Source organism: Labrus bergylta, chromosome 13 (genome assembly GCF_963930695.1).
Source record: "Labrus bergylta chromosome 13, fLabBer1.1, whole genome shotgun sequence".
NCBI lineage: Eukaryota > Metazoa > Chordata > Actinopteri > Labriformes > Labridae > Labrus > Labrus bergylta.
In genome coordinates this window covers 12210377-12225243 of record NC_089207.1, presented here as the reverse complement: position 1 = coordinate 12225243, position 14867 = coordinate 12210377, and the positions used below count along the sequence as shown (strand labels likewise).

General features: G+C 44.2%; 1 protein-coding gene across 2 annotated transcripts; it reads left to right on the top strand.

The window, feature by feature from the left end:
• Positions 1–4369: 4369 nt before the first annotated feature.
• idh1 (isocitrate dehydrogenase (NADP(+)) 1) lies at positions 4370–14735 on the top strand. Of its 2 annotated transcripts, none has more exons than XM_020637855.3 (9): positions 4370–4525; positions 6489–6618; positions 10158–10449; positions 12205–12307; positions 12752–12929; positions 13081–13232; positions 13323–13463; positions 13555–13717; positions 13884–14735. In XM_020637855.3, the coding sequence occupies exons 2-9, from the start codon at positions 6497–6499 to the stop codon at positions 13975–13977; spliced, it is 1245 nt and encodes a 414-aa protein (XP_020493511.1). In that variant the 5' UTR covers positions 4370–4525; positions 6489–6496; the 3' UTR covers positions 13978–14735. The 2 variants fall into 2 exon arrangements, with proteins under 2 accessions (XP_020493511.1, XP_020493512.1); XM_020637856.3 differs by having other exon boundaries at positions 4382–4525; positions 6486–6618.
• The last annotated feature ends 132 nt before the right edge of the window (positions 14736–14867 follow it).

Here is a 14867-nt window from a genome sequence, read left to right as displayed (position 1 = left end):
TTTGAATAAAAGAGCATTTCCAAAGGATGAAAGAACCCGTGATGATTGACTGCTCTGCTTTCTCCTCGGCTCTCCTCAGGACCACATGGCACCCCGAGACCTCGCTGCACAGAGAGAGGTTGCCATCTGCTGGTTACTAAGGGAAGTTCAAACTCCTTTGTTTACACACTGCAAGCTGCTGGCTTAAATAAACTCTTTGGTTTTATGAGGTGAAACCCTTAAAGTTTAGGTTTGTCGTAGTCGTCATGTAGAATAAACTTTAGAAGCTAACATTTCAGAGTGTGGAGTGAAGCAAAATGAAACACTAACACTAGCACAGAAGCTCTTTTGAAGTTTAGTCACAAAAACATAATCCATTCTTAATTAAAACACAATTTTATCCCCCAAATTCACATTGAAATGAAAAGGCAGGGGGATTATCTATGGAGCATCAGATCACCGCAAAAGATTACAACAATCACAGGTCCTGTTACTGTAATGTCAGGACAATAGTTTGTTTGTTTCAGCTCATGGTTTAATTTCACCATTAGTGAAAAAGAACATGAACAACTGAGGGCGAGCAGAAAGCGAGCAGCGTGTAACTGACCTTTTTGAAATCCACAGCTCTTCAAGTGTGCAACAGACACGTCATTTAACTTCCTGCTTGACTTTTTGCCTTTCAAGTCCACATATCTTCATTCCACTCCTCTTTTCCTGAGCAGGCTGAGCGCTGCGACTGTTTCTTCTTTATGGACGGATGCTTGAACCACTCTCAATCCTCCCAGCTACATGATGTCTTTAGAAAACACAGGAATAATCTGCTGGTGACGAGGGCACACAGGTCTACTTTAGGTTTGTTGAAGGCACAGACAGGCTTCATGTTAGCAGAGGCTTGACACCAGTTGATACTACTTTTATAAAATAATTCACTCTGAGGGCTTGAGAGGGTTTTACAGGTGAGGAGGCCCCTACAAACATTTAGAGAATCAAATTAGGCCAGGCTCCTCCCATTTCCTGCTCCTCCTCCGGGGGGAAAGCCCCTCCCACCACTGGGGTGCGTTCAGCAGCAACAAAACTTTAGGAAAGCACTTATGTAACCAGAATAAGTGGTGCTTTAAACACGTTGGTGTGTATTTGGGTTTGACTGTCATGATACCAGAACTTTAGATTTGACATGATTCTAGTAAAAATCAAGCGAGAGTTTGAGGATCGATGGGCGCCCTGTGAACTGCCCGGAAACTCATCCAGGGTGCATCCTGGAGTAATCCAGCGCACTCCAGGGTTGTCCTTTGCTCAAGCTGCTGCCTGTGTCCTGCATTGTTGTGTTAGCATGCTAATGTTAGCTCGTAGCTTCACATTGCATGTAAATTGACACAGAATGAGCGTGATCTAAAAACTCTTACATGACATTCAAATAATCAGTGAGTATGTTCTTCTTCTTCTCTCTAGTCCTTGACTAAAACAGCTTTTATAAACAAGGGGAGGAGCCGGCCGTCCCGTCCATGTAAACACGGCTCTGACAACAACACAGCCAGCGGGACTCGAGCTTCTCACTCATTGTAGACAGTCATGACTCAGAGAGACATTTACACAGGATAGACTGGATTTATGATATATTTACAGTTTGTGTTAAATGTTGCACACTCTTCCTTTAAACGGGGAGTTTCAGCTTCTCCTCTCCGGCTGTCCGTGTGTTGCTCCTACGGGGAGAACAAAACGCTACAGAAACACTTTTGTACCTGCAGCTAAAGAACTACTTAACAAAGCTAGCACAAGATGATGCCCTTCAGGATATTTTAAACTTTTGAGTGGGCGTCTGTGTGAGGACTTTACAATGACCTGATGTAACTGACAATGTTTGTACTAATGTATTCTGTCTGCTCTTTGTATCCATTAATTCATATTGTAATGTGTTGTATTTATCTTTGGAACACTGAATCTCATGTTCCCTTCATAGGTAACATTAAAGAAACCTTGAACCTTGAACCTTTACATCCTGCAACAATCAACAATGAAATGCTCCAACAGAAGGTCGTAGAAGAACGCTGTAATGGTTGCTGTCATGTGAGTTTTAACAATTTCACTCTAGTGCAGTGGTTCCTAACCTTTATCCTGGGAGCCCCGCCCACTTGGTTTAAAAGAAAATCCAGCGCAGCCCCCCACGACCCACATGAACAAAGTGATGCATTGCTGTCAAAGATTAACACACATTTCAACTGATTTCATTCAAATCAGAATTATAGGAGAGGCTGACTAAGTAAGCTTCTTGAAGGTAAGTAACCTTTGAATCAATGATATGTTCATCAATTAAGTTAATATGTGTAAATCTAATTTTGTCAACCTGAGAACAGACAGAGCATCCTGCCCCCCGCTGAGATCTTTGAACCTCAGGTTGGGAAACAATGTTCTGGTAAGATAAGATAAGATAAGATATCTTTGTTGTCAGTGTACAAGTACAATGAAGCAATGCTGGAGGAAACCTTCAGAGGCCTGACAAAGTAAATAAATGTAGAAAAATATACAAATGACTAAAACACAAAAATACACAGAATCTACAAATGCTTATAAAAAAAAATAATACAGGTAAATAATACCACTATAGGGTTAAAATAATGACAGGTGCTGAGCTTCTACTGATGGAAGGGGGGGGGGATCTCAGTCCTGGGGGGCTTACCTGCATGTTTACCTTCCTGCCTATCGTACACAATAGACACTATAAGCTCACAGCCAGCAGGTTGCAATCTTTCACAATATGTGAAGTTGCCACAAACCTTCATATTTTTCCGTTGATGGCCCGCAGCTGATTTATAAATGTTGTCATTTTTAATCACGACTAATTAGCTCGTTACACATTCAGAAGCTCCGGCCGTTAAAAAGAACTGCGCTCTTAAAGTGTCACAAAGCAAATGGTCCATTAGTCTCCGCCGTGTCTCTGATTTAAAAAAAAGAGAGATATTATACACTGCGTTGAAAGGCCACTTCTGTTAAAGAACATGACTAAATTTGGTCGCCATGACTACAGCAAATGAGCAGCTGATCCCAGGAGAACTGATGCAATTAGCACCGCAGTGCACACAGGACATGTTTGTCAGACTCCCGGGCTGAACATCACATTATAAAACTCATCAGATGTCTTATAGATGGTAAAGTACGGAAGCCCTAAAGGGACAAATATCTGTACTTTTTATTTAACTCTGAAAAAGTGCAATAGTCTCATCTACGGTTCATCATCCAGAACGCTCAAGAAACTTCAATATATACAGAATTCTGCTGCTCGTCTTCTCAAACACTCCTGCACCCGTGACCACATCACGCCCGTCCTGCATAACCTCCTCTCCCCCCGGCGTATCCACTTCAAACTCCTTATTACCAAACTACAAACTCCCTCATTACCTGGCTCTCCCCCCCCCCCCCCCCCCCCCCCCCCCCCCCCCCGCCCCCCGCCCCCCGCCCCACCTGCCTGACTTCCTCCACCGGCACGCTCCAACCCGTATACTCTGAGATCTGCTAACATAAACCTCCTGTCCCCCCCACCCACCAACTTAAGGAGTAGCCTGAGCTCCTGGGGGGACAGGGCCTTCTTTATTGCCGCTCCCACCCTCTGGAACTCATTCCTAACAAACATCAGAGTGACACCCCCTTCCCCTCCTCACTCTCCACCTTCAAGAAATCCCTCATTCACTCACCTCTTCAACATCACCTGCAACCTTGAACAAACTCTGTTCCCATCCTCGTTCTCTTAAACGTTTTCTTTGTTGTTTCCTTTCCTTGTCGTTCTTTGTTAATCATCTTTGAGTTTTCAAAAAAAGTCTCATGTATTATTATGATGACTCTGTTTTCCCACGATAAGGAGCGACTTCTGGTTGTTTTCTCAAGACTTATTTATGTCGTTATCTGCAGATATCAACGCTGGTTTTCCTGTGATAACAAGTGGATTTCTCAAGAGCTCAAGAAAATACCACAAATGAAGTCATTGTCAGGATAACAACATGAATAAGTCAGATCTCAAGAACTTCTTTTTTTTTTTTTTGATTAATTCACTGGAAAAATCTGTTAAATAAAATGTATGGACACATCTGCTTTTGAGCTTCCGTAGTTAAGGACTTTGGTAAATACGTTTTGTGTTTAGTATCCAAAGAGACATATTTGACTACAATGTTCAAAATAATTCAGAAATAAACACATCTTGTACAAAATGTTTCATCGGAGTGTGGGGAGGGGCCGAGGGGGCTTCATAACAATCAATGAATTGTTATGAGCTCTTCATTCTACACCAAGGAAATAGGGCCGTACATTCTGGACCAATCGGCGGGCAGCGTTTGCAAACCCCGCCCCTCCTGTAGGCTGTGTGGGCTACTCTGATTGGCCGCGCCGTTCTTACACTCGTTCTGATTGGCCAATACCCTTCCCCCGGGTATCGTCGAGAGGTGTCAGCTGGGTACCTGCCGATCCTCCGTCAGCTTTGAGCTCCTGAAACACGGAACAGGACATCATTCCGCCTCCTCCTCTCCCCTCGTCTGTTTCTCGGACCTTTAAACTTTACAAGGTAGGCGTCTGTTACATGTTGTGAATGTGTAGGCTGCTTACTCCAGAGGGGTCAGCACCGAGCGACGCAACGTTACCAGGAAGTGAGCTGTCTAATTTCGCTTCATTGTGTTGTCTCCATTGTTTGGCCACAACTTGGCTGAAACCGGTGCATGTAAAATAAAAAAAAAGCCGGAACAGAGTATCCTCTATCTGTGCGTCATTACGGATCACTTTTGGGGTACATGCATGACAACCAGTCTCTGAAATTGTCCTAAAGGCCTGCAGTCCCACTAACCCCCTCCCTGTTTTCCTCTACTATACTGTCAAATGTAAAAAAAATGTCAAATGTAAACATTAACGGGTTTTCTTCCTCGTTTGGCCTTTAACCGGGTCTGTCTTCGGCTCGTAACAGTCTCCTCCCCATCATGCGATCATCATCCTTTTGTCTGCTTATGTAACTTCTGCAAACGTCATGCTGAAGAGTTCTGATTTATTTCTGTCTTTAAAACATCATAACTGTGGTGAAAAACCACTCAGACCCCCACCTTATGCAAACATTAAAGTGTATACTGACTGACTCATGGTTTGATCTTTAATTATTATAGTTACAAAGTGGACTCATGGTGGATTTAGAGATTGCATTGGTTAATCATATGCTGCAGGGTTTGTGGTTTAAGATGATTACAGAGTTTACAGAGTTGAACATGAATGCTGAGTCACCGGTCGGACTGCCTCTGGTTGATTTTGTGAATGAATTCATTGTTAACTGGGGCTGCACAAGAAATCCCAGTTTTGCAATATGAGCGATAAACACAATAAACACTGTAAAAGTCTGAATTCATCACAATAAATCAGATTTTTTTTTTATTTTTTTAATGCTAATAGCACTTTTACTCACTCTCACAACATTTTCATGCAGTCAGGTGAAACAGAAGCCAGCTGTCAGCGTCCTTCAGAGGAATTGGTGATTGAATGTCAAACTTTAAATAAAAGCCTGTCCCAGTTTAAGGGCCAGGTCCCTGACAATTCTGACGAACAAAGGCCGTGTTAAGTGTTGATTATTTTGCAGATTAAATATCATCAAGGGTGTCTCCCTCTCTTCCCCCCCAGTTCAGCAGGTTGGTACACATGCAGTGGTGAGTCTAGAGTCGGGCCCCTGAGCAAACCAAACATCAATCGGGGTCCCTCCAACCAGCGTTCATAAACATTAAGTCTGCCAGTGTCCCAACTAGGGCTGGGAATCTTTGGGTGTCTGTTGATTCAATCCAATTTCAGAAGGATTCTGTATTCATGATTCAAAGTCTATTTATGAATTAGTAATTACTTCAGGATCTACTTCAGTCATCTGTGAGGCTGGATGAATTTATTGATGCTCTGTTTGGATTCTACTGAGTTAAAGAGCTAGCCTTAGCACTTAGCAGGGACTGACTGATTAGCCAAAATGTTTTGGGAAAATAATCTCTATTTTTACATAAATCGATTTTTTTTCCCCACCTCTAGTCCCAACACTTACTCCTCTCCCCGCCCCCATTTATTTTTCTCTCTCCTGTAGACAGATCAGTCCTCTTACTTTCTTCTTGTTGGGACACGAGAGTGAGTCCTGTCAAATGGGGCCCCCTTAGGGAGGTTTCCTATTGTCGTTGAAAAATTCTGCACATTTTGGGCCACTGCTTTGGTTTAAGTTTGTGAGCCCTCAGTTGCCATTATTGAAACTGATCTTTAAACATACTTTCAACTCAAAATTGTCGCAAAAACACTAATCGTGAAACGTTGACAGCGTGCAGGAGTTGGCTCACACGTTTTGGTATTTAAGAAGAAATGACCCTGATGCCTACGACTTCCACTTTTGTTGCCATGGTAGCGAAACAGGTCTCCATATCATTTTTTTTTTTTGATATCATATCCACGTTTAAAAGTCCGGCATGACGACAAACCTAAATATTGTAATATACCTCTCCCTCACAGTCTCTTTTCACCAGCAGGCTTCAACATGTCTCAGAAGATCAAGGCCGGCTCCGTGGTGGAGATGCAGGGAGACGAAATGACCCGGGTCATCTGGGAGCTCATCAAGGACAAACTCGTCTTCCCGTACCTGGAGCTCGACCTGCACAGGTGAGCCGAGGAGAACTGTGGAATAGCTCTGTGTGTAGTCTTTCCTTTAGGAGTCTCTCTGAAAGGTTTGACAGTTTGAGATTTCAGATGGTTTCTCTTTTACTTTTTTATTTATTTGTATTATGTGATTTCGAGGATCCATTCAGGTTTGTCTCCTGACATTCAGAGCAGCCGGTCGCTGTGTTTGATTTGACTTTAGTTTGTTACTTAAATCCAGTATTTGATTCTAACGTTGCACAAGGACATTTAACACCCGTACTAAAACCTCAGCACGGTTTGTTTGCTGTTTTGAGATCTTCATTTACACTGCGAGGTCAAAGTCACAGATACTGAATAATTTGAGCGTTCGCACAACAAACAATTAACACTGTCAAAATGGCTCAAATGAACTCAAACTATCTCCAGCCCTTTAACAGACAGCACAAATGCTCTATCCCTATATGCAAACCTAACAAATTGACCACCTAGGCAGAAAACTCAATACAAACGAATCAAATCTGTGAAAACACAGTCAAACTAAATGCATTCACAACACCAAAGTCAAAGCCAGACGATGAGGCCTCCCAAACTAGTATTTAGCAAATTCAATGCTCAACGTAAACCCGGTGGGAGTTCCTGAAGTTTCCAGGATATCAGGTTCTGCCTGTTAATCCTGATTTCCTCCAATAGAGAGACACAAAAAGGAAACCAATGGTGTTTGTTGTGAGGGTGGGCGGGGTCTAGCCGGAGCCTGCAGAGGGTCTCCTCACAGCGGTAATCCCACCTGCAGAGCTGCAGATACTCGGTGTCTTGCATATACTTACACGAGTAGTCCTCTGATACTGAACTAAAGCAGCGTTGAAATATAATCATTAGTCATGCATGACCTTTTATGCAATTGCATGTCCTAAAGGCCGACTTCAGTGCTTTGTTATTTAACTTATTTATAATATTAACTTCTTCTTGCTTAAGGTTTATTTTTGGGCTTTTTCTGCCTTTATTCAGAGATAGGACAGAAGATAGAGTCAGAAATTAGGGAGAGAGAGGGGAATGACATGCAGGAAAGGATCCACAGGTCGGATTCGAACCGAGGCCCCCTGCTTGGAGGACTATAGGCTCACCTGAGCGCTGTCATTGGCTGGAGGAAACACACCAGCTCCGCCCAGAAACGTCCCAACTCAACCAACACAAACCAGAACAGTAAAATCCAGTCGGAGGACAGGGTCTCTGCAGACACAGTCACCACCACACATGTATGGAGGCCCAGAAGGGACGACGGAGCTTTACTTTAGGAGAAGTCTGCATTTTATTTTGAAGGAACAAGCTGTTGACTCCTTCGTTAAAGTTCCTCTCAGAAACCTCCAAACCAGAGATTGTTTCTATTTTCTGACAGGATATCACCGATCGGATACTTTGCTGATAAATGTTGCATTTGACAATCTGCACACGAGCAAAGCAAGCAGCTGATTGTTCATTCAACCTTTCTCCTTCTCTTATCTTTTACATGGACTTTGTTCACAGCGGTGTGTTATTTACACGGCCTGTGTGTCCATTTCTATTACTTAATGTTTCCTTCCTTTGCGGTGGATCATCTGTTCGGCCTCTTGTGAAGCATGGACGTTCGATTGAAACATCATTCATCTTCATCAGAAGACAGACATATGATCGATGTTGAAGAGCGTTTTCATCTCTTCTTGTTTCACGTCGTAAAAGTTTGTTCAGCATTTGGTGCAAATGTCATTCAACCTTGCGTTCAAATATTTTACATTTTCTCAATGAATAGGACTTAGAAAAATCAGATCACTGTATGCATAAGTCATAAATGGTCAAATGGATAAAACTCCCTTTAACCATTGAGAAAATTCACACAGAATAAATCTTGTCCAAGTTCGACGTCTGAGAGTTCAGAAGGAATGCGCTTACTTTCCTGTTAAACCTGAACTTCATTGCCTGAAGCTCTCTCTCTCTCTCTCTCTCTCTCTCTCTCTCTCTCTCTCTCTCTCTCTCTCTGGTGTGTTTCAGTTGATGAACGATGTCTTGTTGTGGCTTTGGATTGGCGTTCAGAGGAAAGGGGAGGGGAGAATGTGGGTAAAAGGTCACAACTGCTTCTTTTCAGACGGTGCCAAACGGTGCACGGGACAAACTTAAGAGACTAAATTCTTGAGGGGAAATATAAGCACATTGAACTCAGTGTAGGTTTTCAGTTGTCATACAACTCATTCTCTACATTTGTGCAGCGGCCTCTCTTGTTGTCATGGCAGAGGGCCAGCTGTAATTGCACAGTTGGGTCCTTGTTTCCTTTCTCTTTGAGTCTTTGTGTCGCTGGCTGTTTTTGCAGATCTCGTTTCCCTCAAGAACCGAGTGAGAGTGAGAAGAAAAATGGAGCAGGAGGTTGATGCCTCGTCTGATTCCAATACTGTGCCAGGTCTCTCTAGACATATAATTAGCCTGGATATGGAAGCGAGTTGTTTCTTTAGCCTTTTCTGCTCGTTCATGTCAGTCCTGTCCTCTGACACACAGACGATGTTACAAACCACAGCCTCTCTGTGCTCTATCATTCACAGCCTGGCTGAAACACAGACATATGTTCACTTTTAGAGCATTGTTACGCTGAGCTCTGAGGCCTCTGTGCAGTGATGAACACCGACGCGTGAATAATCACTGCCCTTCTGGTGTCTCGTTCCTCTGCTGTCAGGATTTTTAAACGGTCCCCATCGTGTCTGTTTGGTCCATTTCATTTCCTCACATTCCTGCTTTCCCCTCATACTTACATGGATCTAATGTCATAATATCTTTCATCAGGGAGAATGACGTCTCTCTCATGTCCGCAGAGCGCCCATTCATCTGTTGACCGTGTTGCTGTTAGCCGGTTCAGACTAGTTACACTATTGTCCAGCAAGTCGGCATTATGATCCGTGTCATGGCTAATGGGAAAGCAACAATCTGACGGCAGAGTCAGCATCCCTGCAGATATTATTCAGAACAGACTGAGCCTTAACGTTCAGCTGTGTTATTATCGGTGTCATTGTTGTCTAGTGTTTAGCAGCTCTACCGGCTGCAGGAAGTCGTCCCCTAAGTTCTGTCTCAGGTTTGATACAAATAAAAAAATCCAACGCCAAACAGTTGTAAAGATTTTACTTTCTTAAATTCTTGTCGAATCCACAGAAACAGACATTCAGTTAACTGTCTCAGAGGAGAAAAGAAAGCAGACGCTATTCACCCTGAAGATGCTTTTATCCTTTGAACGTTAAAAAGTAACTCAACACAATGAATGCTTAATAAAAAGTTAACAATTTATTTCAAAGTTCAAAGAGAAACAGCTAATCCTTGAAGCTCTTTGGATCTTTTCTCATGGATTTTGAACACATTTCATGGATGATGATGTTAGCCTTCCCCTAGGTTTACAGCGTTGGGGGGGGGGTGGGGACAAGTCGACATGCTGACACAAACACTTCAAGGAATCTTGGTGTTCAGGGGGCCGCCCCCTCAATATAATGGTAGGGGAAACACTGCCTTCTCTGTATCACTCATCCCTCTTCTCCGTCTCTCCTCCTGCACAGCTACGACCTCGGTATGGAGAACCGCGACGCCACAGACGACCGGGTGACGGTCGAGGCGGCGGAGGCGGTCCGTCGTTACAACGTGGGCGTGAAGTGCGCCACCATCACGCCGGACGAGAAGCGCGTGGAGGAGTTCAAGCTCAAGCAGATGTGGCGTTCCCCCAACGGAACCATCCGTAACATCCTGGGAGGAACCGTGTTCAGAGAGGCCATCCTCTGCAAGAACATCCCCCGCCTGGTGCCCGGCTGGATCAAACCCATCATCATCGGCAGGCACGCCCACGGAGACCAGGTACGCTATTGATCCACAGGACGTCACATGGGTTAATGGTTTGTAATCATCAGGTCCCTTATCAGCAGATGCCGTCCTCTTTGAAAAGATGATTCAGGTCTCGTTAAAAAAAAACTTTTGAACGGTGGAAAGACGTCACTCAGCTGGAAGCCTCTCTGTATCACGTCGGGCGCTGAGTGTTTTTTTATGACGTGAAACATCCACAGGATCCAGGTTAAAGTACAACACAGCTTTAAAAGCCTGCAGCTTATATCTTCTAGCTCGTGTTGCTTGCTCAGAAGTTCACTGCTGAGGTCATAAAATTGTAAGATTAACATTTTACGTTTTGAGTTTGCTTGTCGTGACTGGTGACCTTGTTGTGCTACGGTGAATGTGATTTATATATTCATACAACATAAACTACAAGACAGTAATAACAGTATAAACACGACAACAACGACTTAAGATACATTTAAGAAGAAACAATATCATTCGCAATGGATTGTGGGATTTGTAGTTCCTTGAAAAAAAGTGTTTACAGTCTGGTGCCTTTGTCTTTTCTCCCTTTTTAGCTCCGTTTTTGCACCGAATCAAATGTTTTCATACTTACAAGTATTGGCGTAGCTGGTGGTCATGGTAACAGGTTTAACTTTCTTGATATAAGGATTTTCTGAAATGTCATAGGAGGATTTGAACGGAGAAATTTACTCAGAGCCGCAGAAAGAGTGAGCGCTCACTGTTGAGCTCTGTTTGGAGTCTTTGGTTGTGTCTGAAGTCATTCAGTCGTTCTCTACTCCGTACATACAGCGTTCCCTGTAGGGGGCTATGTAGTGCACTCATTCGGCATTTTAAGCAAAACATTTTGACACACTACTCCAGCCGTTAAACCATGAGCAGAGGCTGTAGTCCTCGTCGCAGCGAGCGTGGGTTTGAATCCAGCCTGGGCCCTTTGCTGCATGTCATCCCTGACTCTCAGCTGTCCTCTCCAAAAAAAAAAAAAAGAGCAAACACCACCCACAAATAAAACATTGAAAGAATTCTGACACCACTACGAGATGGTGTATTCACTGTGACTGTCATCACCGTCTCTGGAGCTTCATTCCAAGCTCACATCTGTGACGAACGAACTCTGGGTTGGATGTTCACTCATGAAGGAGCTGGGTGCGTTCAGGTTGTAAGGTTATCAGTAAAGACTCAATAATCCCATTTCATCAGCCGTCCTTTGGAACCGTCTCGTACAGCCTGTACGGGTTCAACATGTCACAGCAACGCTCAGGAGTAAATCACTGTTAGTCTGTAGCGCTCTGCCAGAGTCAACAGAGCCTCCTCGGAGAGCGTTAACCAGGTCAAGTGTCAAAGAGCTGCGAGTTACATAACCTCCCCGCATGCCAGAGAGGTGTATGTTCTATACTGTGCTGTGATACTACGTCGGCATAAACCAGCGGCGATGACAGGAGTTATGTACGGGGGGTTTATGACTCTCTCTGTGGTCGTTAGCGGGCTCAGACAGCTGTGATACTTGCTTGTCATTTTTTAAATTTGGGTTTTTAATGCTTTTATTGAGAGATATGAGAGTTGATAGAGTCAGAGATTGAGGAGAGAGAGAGAGAGAGCGAGCGCAAGAGAGAGGGGAATGACATGCGGGAAAGGAGCCACAGGTCAGATTCTAACCTGGGCCACCCACTTGGAGTACGACACCCTCTGTACATGAGGCGCCCGCACTAACCACTGGTGCCCCACTTTCTGGTATTTTAACGTGTTGTCTTTTCCACACAGTACAAAGCCACAGACTTTGTGGTGCCCGGTCCTGGGAAAGTGGAGATGACCTACACGCCCGCAAACGGAGAGCCAGTTAAATATGTCATCCATGAGTTTCAGGGTAAGAACACAACACACTCCCTATAAAGATCTAGAGATGTACTTGGGTCAGCATGAGACCTGAAACTTCGGTATGAGTCTTGTAAAAATCAAGCGCCATCGACACCTATTCTGAAACCATGGCAACAAAGATAGAAGTCCTTGACACCAGATACTGGGACCTTTCTTGTTTTCAATGATCATAAGTTGCAGGCAAACTCCTGCACTTAACTTAAACTTTCTGTCTCTAAATGACAGACTCAAAATAACATTATATAATAAGAATATCTACAATAGTTTTAACAGCCAGCTTATCAAAAACATAAAGTTCTTATGGACTTATCAGCCATTGGCCCACATCGATCCAATTTCATCATCCGATCCATCAGCCAGGTTTTAGTGTGAGTGCTCCTGATGTTTGTTTACATCCGATTCACCGCCGGATGTTTGTTCTTCCCTCCTGCAGGCACAGGCGGCGTTGCCATGGGGATGTACAACACAGACAGCTCCATAAAGGACTTTGCACACAGCTCCTTCCAAATGGCTCTGTCCAAGAGCTGGGCTCTGTACCTCAGCACCAAGAACACCATCCTGAAGAAGTACGACGGGCGCTTCAAAGACATCTTCCAGGAGATCTACGAGAAGTAAGGCACACACAAAGTCACTCTCACATGCGCAACATCTCTCTCTCTCTCTCTCTCTCTCTCTCTCTCTCTCTCTTTTATACCAGAGGTGAATTACATCTTTAAGAGGTTTTCTCCACCGTCTCGTGTGTGTGTGTGTGTGTGCGCGCAGGGAATACCGCGCTCAGTTTGAAGCTAAAGGCATCTGGTACGAGCACCGTCTGATTGATGACATGGTGGCTCAGGCCATGAAATCTGAGGGAGGCTTCATCTGGGCGTGCAAGAACTACGATGGAGACGTCCAGTCTGACTCTGTCGCACAAGGTGAGGTCATCATGTCTACAACTGTACCCTAATCTTCCTCATAATCCACATCCTGTTCTTTTTCTTACTTGTGCTGTTTGACGGTTTCAGGTTACGGCTCTCTGGGTATGATGACCAGCGTGCTGATTTGTCCTGATGGACGCACAGTGGAGTCGGAGGCCGCACACGGCACCGTGACACGCCATTACAGGCAGCATCAGCAGGGGAAAGAGACCTCCACCAATCCCATCGGTACAACCTCAAGCAAAACCCTTGTTGTATAGGATAGAGATACTGTGCATGGATTCACAAGTTTAATCGGGCGATTGTTTTATTCCTGCAGCCTCCATCTTTGCATGGACGCGGGGTCTGCTCCACCGGGCGAAGCTGGACAGCAATACAGAGCTGCGAGTGTTCGCCGAGGCTCTGGAGGCCGTTTGTATCGAGACCATCGAGGCCGGTTTCATGACCAAGGATCTGGCTATTTGCATCAAAGGCCTGCCACAGTAAGTCTTCCAACTCTTCAGCGCTTTTTGTTGAGCTGTAGATGAGGCAACATTGTTCACTATGAGCTCAGGTTTGGATTTTTGCAGTCCAAATCTCTTCTTCAGGATTTGAGGATTGCTTTTGGATTGATGGCTCAACAGTTTCTCCTCTTTCCTGTGTTCGCAGCGTGACACGTGCCGACTACTTGAACACCTTTGAGTTCATCGACAAACTGGCAGAGAACCTGAAGATGAAGCTAGCCAACCAGCCCAAACTGTGATCTCTCTCAGCTTCAACAGATATATAAAAATAAAAAAAACACGGACACACACACATTCTAACACATGCACACAGAGACATCCACACCAACACAGGAATCAAGGCTGGAGCTTGGAGGAGCCTGCTGTGACTCCAGGAGATCTACAGACTGAAACCGGGTCGTTCCCTGACTCATCGTGTAGTGTGCCTTTTTCAAGAAGGAAGGAGAACAGCGGCCATCTTTCCTGCTAATGTTTCACTAGAACACCTGATGGCTCGGTGAGCTTGTGTTCCCTGATTGCACTCGGCCCCTGCAGTGTGTGTGTCGTCAGTATTTGTTGGTGATCTGTGCTCGACAGGGGACGGACTCTGTCAGAGGGATCCTTCAGACCCTCGCTGCCTTACTCGTTTTGTGTCACAGTCGTGCGTTCATCCTCGTCTCTTTCTTTGTCTTGTGATTTCTTTTTAAAAATACCTCAGGCAACATGAAACTTCACTCACGACATGTAACAGTTATTCAGCCCAGGAAACATGAACTGACATCACATCTAATCCGGGTTTCAGATTCGACCTACACTATTTTCAAACTCACACAAACACTGCTTTTAGATTTTGTATTCATTTGACTGAGGTGTATTTATTTGTCCTCCTTTGTGTGTGTGTGTGTGTGTGTTGTGTGTGTGTTCACACCCTGCCAAAACGTCTCGTTGGTTTGTAATTAACATCATGCATGTTCTTTCTAAAGATGCCAGCTCTTAATAAATGAGGTTTTTGAAGAAATGTGGTTGTTTTTTTCTCTCTTATTGTGACTCGACTCATTTTATCTCCATTCAGTTTGAGTTTCTAAAGGTCAAAGTACAACGTGGGGGGGGAACTGGAATAAATACACAAAGACACAAACACAACATTTTG

Coding starts and splice junctions, on each gene's coding strand:
- idh1 (XM_020637855.3), top strand. CDS start 6,497: ATGTCTCAGAAGATCAAGGCCGGCTCCGTGGTGGAGATGCAGGGAGAC. Junction 12,930..13,080: donor TTCCAGGAGATCTACGAGAA/GTAAGGCACACA, acceptor GTGTGCGCGCAG/GGAATACCGCGCTCAGTTTG. Junction 13,233..13,322: donor GTCTGACTCTGTCGCACAAG/GTGAGGTCATCA, acceptor TGACGGTTTCAG/GTTACGGCTCTCTGGGTATG.